This window comes from Cynocephalus volans, chromosome 4 (genome assembly GCF_027409185.1).
Source record: "Cynocephalus volans isolate mCynVol1 chromosome 4, mCynVol1.pri, whole genome shotgun sequence".
NCBI lineage: Eukaryota > Metazoa > Chordata > Mammalia > Dermoptera > Cynocephalidae > Cynocephalus > Cynocephalus volans.
This window is the reverse complement of record NC_084463.1, coordinates 158513577-158524071: the sequence shown is the minus strand read 5'-3', so window position 1 is coordinate 158524071 and position 10495 is coordinate 158513577. Positions and strand designations below refer to the sequence as shown.

The following is a 10495-nucleotide window of genomic DNA, read 5'->3' as shown; positions in this document are numbered from 1 at the left end:
TTGTGTGTTGTCAATGATTAGACAGAATTTTTTAAAAAGATTTTGGTGTCTTCTTTCATCTTATCCGAAAGCTTTCAAAATACTACCAATTGCCCTAGGAATATTTCTGAGCAATGAATGTTTGAAATGATTTCTTTGGTTTCCTTTGGTTACCATCCCTAGTAATATTGCCCCCAGTAAAGTTTCTAGACAGAGCCGCCAGTTGCTGTGGTTTGCTGGATCCATAGGCCCAGCATCCATCTGTCTCTGTCCCTGCCTTCCGCATGTTTCCAAGACTGCAGGGGAAGAAGGAGCCAGAAAGCAGCCGCCTTATCATTCATTCACCCTGAAGAGGCTTCCCTTCTCTTCCCACAGGTGAATGAGGTACTTCTAGTAACTAGTCAGTATCTTCACCTTCTGTCCTTTAACTACACTGATGTACTAATGGGGCCAAGTCTGACGAGACCTGCCTACTATATACATAACAAATTAACATATAAATACATTACATACAACTGACCATTACAAGTCAAGATGAAGGAGCAGACCTACTTCATGAACTAAATAAATTTCAAACATAAATTACAATACAGTGTTTCCACATTCTCAGGAAAAAATTTTAAAAGAAACCAAAAGGCTCCCCCTGCGCCAAAGGTCCATGGCTGATGGATGTTCCGTGGGCCCACAGTGAGAGGCCACAACAGGCCCACTCACAGGATGTCGACTCTTGGCTGTGGTTTCATTGCCCAGACTTGGGATTCTTCAATTTCAGGAACAGCAAGTGCTGGAACCCATGGGGCAAATGCTTGTAGATGAGGCTGAAGCAGGGCCGCCGCCTGGAGAGCCGTGGATTTCCCTCCACGCTACCCTTGCCCTCCCCGTCTGCCTGGAGGAGAATGAGCTCACATTCGTGGAGACCTCCCAGACCTCTGATGGCAGAAACAGTATCAACATCTGTGTGAGGGGTGCTCTCCACTGAGAAATGTCATATTCAGGCTCCAAGTGAAGCAACCTTATCTTCATTAGTGTCCCCATCCTGTGGGATTACACAGGGACATGGAATCATGGAATCTGGCCCAGGGATTACTAAAGGTTTTTTGGTTTTTTTGTTTTTTCTTTTTAAGTTTTGAGTGAACCAATGGGAATGGTTGTAACCAGTGTGAACAAATCCTTACTTCAAACTGCATTTATCTCAGGAGGGCCAAGGCTTGGGCAACAATCTCTACAGTGAGTATAGGCAGAGACAAAACCAGTCCAGTAGGGTCCTCTCTGCCAAAGAAAAGCCAAGGCGTCTGTCTATTGCATAAGGGGATGACAACTTATAATTTAAAACATGGTCGAGGGGGAACCAGAGGAAGTCCCTTCCAATCTCAGGGGTTCTATCGCTGTCCAGCCTCACGGATGCGGCAGGCCACAGCAGTGATGAGAGCTGCCCCTTTCCCGCTGCCGTCCTCTGACTCCAGGAAGGACACATCACATTTTGGAGCCAGGTCCTTTACTGTCTCATGCATGATTTTGGCAAAGTGAGGATGTAGCTTATAAAGGGTCCCATCCACACCGACTGTCCCTTTGAGAGTGTCCAGCCCGCGGTTTTCTAGTATCTTGTCCACCGCGGCAGCCATGCCTGCGCCACAGAGCTGGGCTGCCCGTCGCGCTACCACGGTGCACGCCTCCTTGACAATGATGCTGTCGACACAGGTGCTGTCGAGCCCCAGGTGGTGCAGGATGGCTCGGACCTGCAGCAGCGCCACGCAGTCACTCTCAATCTGAGACAAGAACTTGGTTTCAAAGATTCCCCTTGTCTTGAGCCGCTCTGAGATGCGGCCGCGGAAGAGCAGCCCACGCTTGGTGAAATCGATGAGGATGTTACGGACAGTCTCACCCAGGTACACGCCACTGATCATTTGCTCGTACCTCTGCTTGCCAGGGTTGAGGGAAAGCTCATCCACAGCCACGTCGAATTCCGTGCGGAAGTCATCCAGGCATCCACTGTCCCCGAAGGCCCCCCACTCCGTGTTGACGCACATCCGGCCCTCTTCCCCTTGCACCAGCTCCGCGTCGCGCATCTCCTCCGTGTAGCAGGCGTTGCTGCCTGTGCCGACAGTGAGGCCGACTTCACAGTGAGGGTCTTCATAGCCACAGGTCATCGTGGTTCCGACTGTGGCGTTGACCGCAGCAACCACGTCCAGGTCAAACTCCTCTCGCCAGTGGATCGCGTCCTTCAGCAGGGTGACCACGTCCTCGCCCTCGCAGCCAGACACCTTGAAGCCTTGTGTCCACTTGAGGAGGATGCTCTCGCCCAGGCTGTCCTGCTGGCAGGGCAAGGAGAAGGTGAAACCCAGAGGCAGGGACACGCCCTTCATGCCCGTGCGCTCAAGGAAGTCGGCGACGCACGGCACGATGTGGTCCAGGAGCTCGTCCCCAGGGCCGTGCATGACGTCCTGCGGGACGGAGCAGATCCGGTTGTGCATCTCCGCGCCGCGCCACTTGGCGCACACGCAGCTGGGCAGCATCTTGACAGGGGCAGTCGCGTGGGTGTCCTTGCTCAGACCTCGCTCCGTTTCTACCTTCATCGTCCCCTCGACTTCCAGCAGCTGGTCATGGCTCAGCTTCAGAGGCTCCAGGGTGTTCTGCCGGGCTCGGCGTTGGCAGGCCAGCCGACAGGCCACCGCTGTCACCATGGCTGCCCCTTGGCCACTGCCATCCTCAGAGCGGAGAGAACGGACGTCGCAGTCGGGCCCCAGTCGCCTCGCGGTCTTGTGAAGACGCTTGGCGAAGTGCGGCTGTTTCCTGTAGGCGGAGCCGTGGACGCCGACGGTGGCGCGTCGCCGCTCCACGCCCTTGTTCTGCTGGAGGCGCCGCAGCTCAGCAGCCCGGGTGGCCGCGCACAGGCTGGCGGAGCGTGTGGACACGACGGGCAGACCCGGGGAGTGGCCGCGCCGTCCTCCCGTGTCGGGGCCAGGCCCAGCCGCACCAGGATTTCGCGGGCCTTCCGGATGCCGCCCTTCTCCCTTCACTGTCCGACAGGGCTTCGGTCTCAAAGCGGCCTTTGACGAGCAGCTCTGGGCTGAGCTCGGCCCCGAAAAGCAGCTCCTCCTTGGCCATCTTCCCCAGCATGAGCCTCCCCAGCTCCCCCATGTACGTCCCACTGACCATCTTCTCAAAGTTGCTTCCCAGGGTCTAGCGAGCCCATGTCGATCTCGCGGTCAAAGTCCGTGCGAGTGTCACTGAGTGTGCCGTGGTCCCCAAGGCCCCCCCACTGCACGTTGACACACACCCGCCCCTCGTCGCCCTCCACCATGTCAATGTGGCGCGTCTCCTCCATGTAGCAGACGTTGCTGCCCGTGCCCGTGATGAGACTGATGTCACAGTTGTGACCATCATAACCACAGGTCATCGTGGTTCCAACTGCATCGTTCACCACGGCCACGATGCCAATATCCAAGTCCCCTCTCCGCTGGATGGCCTTCCGGATCAGATCCACCACGTCTCCGCCGTCCGCTCCAGTGCACGTGAAGCCCTTGGTCCATGCGACCAGGTAGCTCTCGTCCAGGTTAGTCTGGTGGCAGGGGGACGAGAAGGTGAAACCCAGCGGGAGCTTCTTCTCCTCGCTTTGCAGCTTATCCATGAAGTTAGCCAGGCACTCGGCAGTGTGGCCAAACAGCTCGTTGCCGCTGCCACGCGCGATGCCCTCGGGGACGGCGTAGATCTGGGTCTCCATCTGCACCTTCTGCAGCCCATTGTCCGTTACTCTCACCCGAAGCACACGGAGGTTGGTCCCTCCCAGGTCCAGAGCCGGCAACTCTCCATGTTCGGTCCCATCTGGAGTAGACCTCACAAAGGTGGGCAGCGTTTCCACGGACGCAGTGGGGGGTGGTGGCTCCAAGTCCTTTCTGCATCTCCTTGCGGAACCGCTTAGAGCTCTCCAGAAGGGTCTCGTCAGACAGACGCGTGTGGTGAAGGTGCTGGTCGACCTTCTGCACTTGGTCACGGTTAAGCTCGGAGAAAAAGCAGGCGAGCAGACGCGAGGCACTGATCCTGCCGCGGTCCACGGGCCGAGTTGGGAAACCGAGGCGGGGGCGCGTGCGCGGGAGGCGGGCGGCGGGGTCTGATCTCCCTGTGCCTGGGCTGCGCGGCCGGCCGGGAACTGGGAGTCCGGGCGGCACACGAGGAAGGCTAAGGGCGCGGGCGCTCCGGCTCCTGAAATAGGCTTTTAGGAGCACAACTGCTGGAAGGCGCCTGCCTATCACTCCAGGCGACGCGTCCGGTCGTCCCACGGCAAGGCGCTAACTTCAGCCACAGGATCACTAAGGCTGACTTGGGAGGAATCCACAGCCCGGCTCCACTGGGGCGGTCGGACCTCTCCGGCACACGGCGCGACGCTCTGCCAGAGAATTCTCTTAGCTCGTGACACGGCGCAGTACGAGCGGCGGCCGGGACTCGTGCGCTGGAGTTTCGTGCAACAATGTGGCTTATTGAGAGGCTGCCGGCTCGCACGCAGCCGGGTCAGTGACGCCTTGCAGTAACATACTTAATAGGAATCCCAGAGTTTGGTTGGAAAAAATATAAATAAGTAAATTTGATGAGAGAAACATTGAAAAACTGTTCTGAAATGGATACATCTAATTCCATTTATATCTTTATACATCCATAGTAGTAACACTGCAGAAAACACGACAAATCAAAAAGAAAAATACATGTTAAAGGAGCAAAAGTAGTACATTTATAACCCTTCAAAGTGCGAATTTGACTGACAGCTGACTTCCTATCAGCAACAATGGTCTGAGAAAGAATAACTCCATATCTTGAAGTCTACACCCAGTAAAAATATCAATCAAGAATAAAGGGAGAGGGGAAGGTAGCTTAGGGAGTGATTGGGTAAGTGACACAAAGAATAATTACAATTTGTAATGATGAACTTGCTAATAATATTGATTTGACCATCACATACTGTACCCAAACGATGATAGTGAATCTGTACTACATAAATGTGTATAATTAATTGTGTTTCAGTTCAAAAAATTAATTTAGAAAAAAGTTAGATCATCCACTCCCCCAGAAAATACAGTAAAAAACAAAAACAAAAACAGAACACACAGACACACACAAAGAAAACAAAAGTGAATCGAAAATATTTTTCATAAAATATAATCGGAGAGAATTTGTCAAAAATATGTGCACATTCACATAGATGTGTAAGGGTATATCACTAGAAATTTTCTGATATAATTGCTGAAAAAATTTCTGCAACAGAAACTCGATACACTCTATTATTCAACATACCTATCAAATGCCTCACTGATAAATGCATATTCAACCTGAATTTTAATAAAAAAGGAAAATTAAGGTAAAATACACAATGACAAGAGCACCATATCAAGTCTATATGCAGAGTGATGGTGAGTATGTTATTTACAAAAAAATCAGATGTGTGAAAACAAAATTGCTGAGAGAAACAGAAGAAGCACAATTCACTAAACATACTAAGTTGATTTATTAAAATTGGGTTATGGTCTTTGCTTTGTTAATTTTGGAAATTTTATGTTTTTAATAAATACATAATGAATCAAATTGCAGGTTTTTATTGTTGCGTTTCCAAGACTAGAAGATCAATATTTTCATATGATTATCTATATATATTTTTTTCTCATATGATTAAATGATTTAAAATTAAGGATATTCTAAATTAGGAAGTAGGGACATTCTTCCAACTGACATGCTTATAGCTTGTTGCAAGTCCCCAGTCAAGATTCTCTAGGGTGTGATTCCTCAAGGTCATGCAGTTACATTTAAATTACACACACTTTACCTAAATTTAGTTTCCAAATCTCACTCACTCTTTAGAGGCTCTCCATGCTTCCTATATCATTTTTCCCCAAAGAGAAATAATGTGATTTATTGCAATCATTTTTTTTTGCATATTCTTAGAATGAAACTCCTGTTACCTAATTATAAACTAGAACTTTTCTGTAAATAGTTACATTTTTGTAAAATAATATTCAAAAATTTTATTTTTTGAATCAGAGAAGCCTTCCGTAAATAAGTCGATAAATAATCTCTGGCTTCTGCTGAGTTCTTAATCTGAGTATTATATTTTAATTTTGATGTAGAAAACTCTGAAATCAGAAATCTAATATTTTTGGCATAGAGACTCCTGTGTGAGTACAGCTGCATTGCAGTTGTATACAATTAATTAGGTTGAGAATAAGAACACCAGGTATTGAGCTCTATTTCCTACATTGTGAAGAAACAATGTGGATTTGTTTTACAGCCTCCTTTATTTACTTTAATGATGTTTGGTCAGATTGGTGAATATGAAAATAATATTCACTATTTGTTCTCAACTTTAAAGAATCTTTTAGGGAAGGTTTAAAAACTTATAAAGCTTTAGATAAATATGCCAGGCATTGTATAATAATCGTTATTTTAAATCCACATAGGTGGAAGCAAATCAAAGCAGTATAACCGTGAAATCTGGATGAATCCACAAAGATTTCAGGAAAAGCGCTGCCTGGAATTTGACATTAAAAGGTAATACTGCCAGAATTTGGTGGAGAAAGAAGTCATTCTAGTTAGAAGAGATATTTTGGTGAAGTTCTTCTATTAAAAAAAATCATGTTTTATGCGTGAAATGTCAAAAATGCTGGTGCGAGTGAAATAGAGAGAGGATCAGTGAGGAGTGTGGACATACAGTGATATTAGATGTTGTGGAAATCCAGGCAGAAGTGTTTAGAATTCGGGTGTTTTGTGAGGAGGTTATCTTGAAAAACGTGTAGGGATATGAACATGACACTAAAATAAAATCTTAGCAACATCAGACTTGCAGGTGGGAGAAGGCAGGCTGACTGAAGACGCAGAGGTATCTGGCTGAGTAATGGGTGTTGGGGTGGGAATAAAAACGGGAGCACATTTTGAAAATCTCTTTTTGCTCCAAGTTCCTTTCTCACCATTGAAACCTGAGATAAAGGGAAATCTGAGGGAGACAGAGAAAGACAAGGAAAAAAATGGAAAAAGTAAAGTTTTTGTGTGGATGGTCAGAGCCTTGAGGAAATTTGTTTCTTCAACAGAAGAAAAGGAAGGGAATTGGTAAAGAAGGCCATTTTTACCATGCTTCTAAAAATGTTTTCACTCTTTGTTCTCTGTTTGCACCACTTCCTATTTCCTATAAGATATTCCTAGAAATGCTAACACTTTATAATAGTCATACAGACCTGAGGGTGACAGCTCAGGTCCAGTCTAACTGAGAAAGCTCACCACTACTGTTTTCTCTTCGCTGTCTAAAAGTATTAAATACCGGCATAGAAACAGAATGCTAATTCCCCAGTGGCAGTCTATGTGGAATTATGTCTGTTGCATGTAAGGATATTTTAAGTGAAATTCATATAATAGTGCATAGTTATTTAGTCTTTAGTAAGGGGGAGAAATATTGTAAGCGTTTAGTATGTACATAGATTTATATAACTTGTAGAAGACCTTTATGCGAAAGGCACATTACCTCTGTTATAGATGAGGAGATGAATCATGGATTGGTAAAGGGAATATTCCATGTTCAAGTATTAAGTGTCCAAAGAGAGGTTCAAATGAGGCACAGAAAGGCCAAAACTTAAACATGGGTACATATTTTGTACATCACACGGTGATGGTTTCTCGTTAGGAGCCATCTCTGTTCCCTCATTCCTACTCTCTTGTTATATCCAGAAGCTCAGGATGAACTCTCTGATTTCCTCCAACAGGAATGATGAAACTGAATGAGGGAAATGAGAGTGCTGGAGCCACTTTGTCCTCTTGGGCTTCTGAGAGTTCCCAACCCTCAAGGTGCCCCTCTTCCTGCTGTTCTTGGCCATCTACAGTCACTGTGTTTGGAAACTTGGGAATGATTGTGATCATCAGAGCCTGTCCCAAACTCTACACCCCCCATGTAATTTTTCCTCAGCAATTTACTCTTTCTTGATACTTGTTACTCCTGTGTTAATGACATATCCACATATCATGTACTCAGCACTAAAAAGGAACAAAGTACTGATACATGCAACAACTCAAGCGATCCATGATGGATTTCAAGGGAATTATGCCGAGTGAAAAAAGGCAGATCTCAAGCGGTTACATACTGTATGATTCCATTCATACAACACTCTTGAAATACAAAATTATAGAGATGGAGAACAGTTAGTGGTTGTCAGAGATTAAGACGGGCGGTAGGGAGAAAAGTGGTTACAATTATAAAAGGGCAGCACTAGGGGTCCTTATGCTGGAAGTATTCTGTATCCTGACTGTGGTGGTGGCAAATGAATCTACATAAGTGATAAAATTGCATTGAACCAAATACACATTCCATCTCAGGGCACCTATGACCTCCCAGGGACAACCTTGTCCTTGGCCTATCTGCACAAAGTCCTCTAAAAATGATTAATATATACTTCCGATCAATTTTCTGCACTATGCAGAGAAGCCACTATTAGTATATTTTTCTCCTTTTTTGGCGTAAATTTCTTGATTACCTGTGTAAGATAAACCACGTGTCTCTAGCTTAAATAAACTTGAAAATCAAAAGAGGAAATAAAAAGCTGATGTACAGCTTCTAGTATTTTTGTCTTTTTTTATTTTTGTAAATTAAGATAAAAGATAAATCAAATGTTTCTAGGTTAAATTAGATCAAATCAGAGAAAGAAAAAAGCAAATTATATAACAAACACTTGCTCCTCTGACACCTATAATTTCTAAAAGCATTGAGAATATTTTTATTGAATTTAGTGAAAATACAACTATAAACAAATACATGACTTTTTCCAAAAGGCCACTTTGTGATAAACTATATACACATGGTGTTCGTGGTTTTTTTAAAAGTGCTATATCATCTCTGGTTTGAGAACCATCTATTGTTCTAAAAGGCTTTTCAATGCAACTGCAGCGCTGTCGTCAGGTGACACTGGGAAAAGTGTAAATGTGGGGAAAACATCTGAGATGGGTTTCAGAAGAAGATGCCCGGACCCACCAGGTCCAAGTCCAGCTGGGTTAATAAGAGGCACAGCTGCAGAGCAGGAAGCCAAGAAGGGATTCATGTCTGTGCTTCTACCAGACCTGGATTCTGTTGTATAAAAATGATAAAATACGGATTATTTAGTCTCCACCCTTCACAAATAAGTCAAATCGAAAAAACCCTCTGAATATAAGGAATAGCATAAAGAAAGTTATTCTTATATCGTTAAACTGACTAATATAGACGTATGTGAATAACCGATTGACCACTACTATCAAATTTAAAATTCTACCTGGCTAGTAAGAACACTGGTATTTAGCACATTTTTTGGACTACTCTTTAATTATTCAAAATGAAAGTCCAAATAGGCCTCAATTCCTAAACACAAATACTAATTTATATTACTAAAATCTGATTAAAGTTCAGCCTTGATAATTCAAAACATTTTCTGATAAAAAACAATGCTAGACATGTGTTTTAGGTTCCCAGATTTGTCCCCAAATAATTTTATCTCATATACTGCTGGATACTGGATCCCACATGCAGGGTCTATGAAATATAGAAGGGTAAAAGAGGACAAGAAACAAGAGAAAGAAATGGGAGAAAGAAAAGGGGAGAGAAGAGTATTTCCATGCATATTTAATATTTTATTGAACACATTAATACTGTTTTATATTTAAATACCAGTTATATAACTGATAGACCTCATTCACTGCAATAACAGTTTTTAAAAGGTCTTACCTATGCTGCAAGGCAAGCAACTTACCCAGCAGAAAAATGAAGAACTTGAGAACTTAATATATGGATACCTTACCTGATCCTCTTTTAGGCATTCAAAGGTTTGAAAACAATTCTCAATTAGATTATTTCTCTAAAAAATTGAGCTAGTACAGTTCCTTTTTCTTGGAATAAGTACTTAGTTTATGACCTAAAGTCTTAGTGGATAGAATCCTGCTTTATTACCCAAGACCACTAACAAGTTCATTGATGAGAGACAAGCAACCCTTTGAAGGTGCCCACTTCAGCAATGGGAAACTCAAATAAAAGAGGCCTCCCAGAACAAAGAAAGCATGGAAACAAATTCACCAGATCTCCTCATTACTGAGCACCCCTGAGTTCCCAAGCTGTATTATCCTGTGAATGACAACTTTCCTAACTCTAGGAAAGCTTCTGGTGATGCCTAATAAAAGCTCTGGCACACTTACAAATCCTGGATTAAAGATTAAGCTTGCTTTTTTTCATGCAAACCCTTTATCAACTGAGATCATCACTGGCTTTTGTCTCGAATCCATACAAATCAAGCTGAGCACAGAACTTGATAAAGGAAAGGGGAGAGGGTTAGAGAGAAAGGAAAGGGAGGAGAAGACAACTCTGCCATAATGAATTTGGGAGTCTGCTTCAAGATGCTACAGCCTAGTGTAATAAGAAAAAATGCTTTCAGTATAGTCCATACCTCTTAGATAAACTTCCAACTTTTCACTAAATTTAGTACATAAAACTTTTATCTAATCAACAGATAAATTTTACCACTTTCTTTTT

At 44.5% G+C, this 10495-nt stretch overlaps 1 protein-coding gene across 1 annotated transcript in view; it reads right to left on the bottom strand.

The window, feature by feature from the left end:
• Positions 1–1358: 1358 nt before the first annotated feature.
• The window catches only part of LOC134376677 (hexokinase-2-like), a 59815-nt gene continuing 50678 nt past the window's right edge, over positions 1359–10495 (bottom strand). Inside the window, 6 exon segments of the mRNA XM_063095158.1 lie at positions 1359–2896; positions 2899–2991; positions 2994–3145; positions 3147–3851; positions 3853–4179; positions 4230–4509. Of these exon segments, the coding sequence (XP_062951228.1) occupies positions 1359–2896; positions 2899–2991; positions 2994–3145; positions 3147–3851; positions 3853–4179; positions 4230–4509 (3095 nt within the window).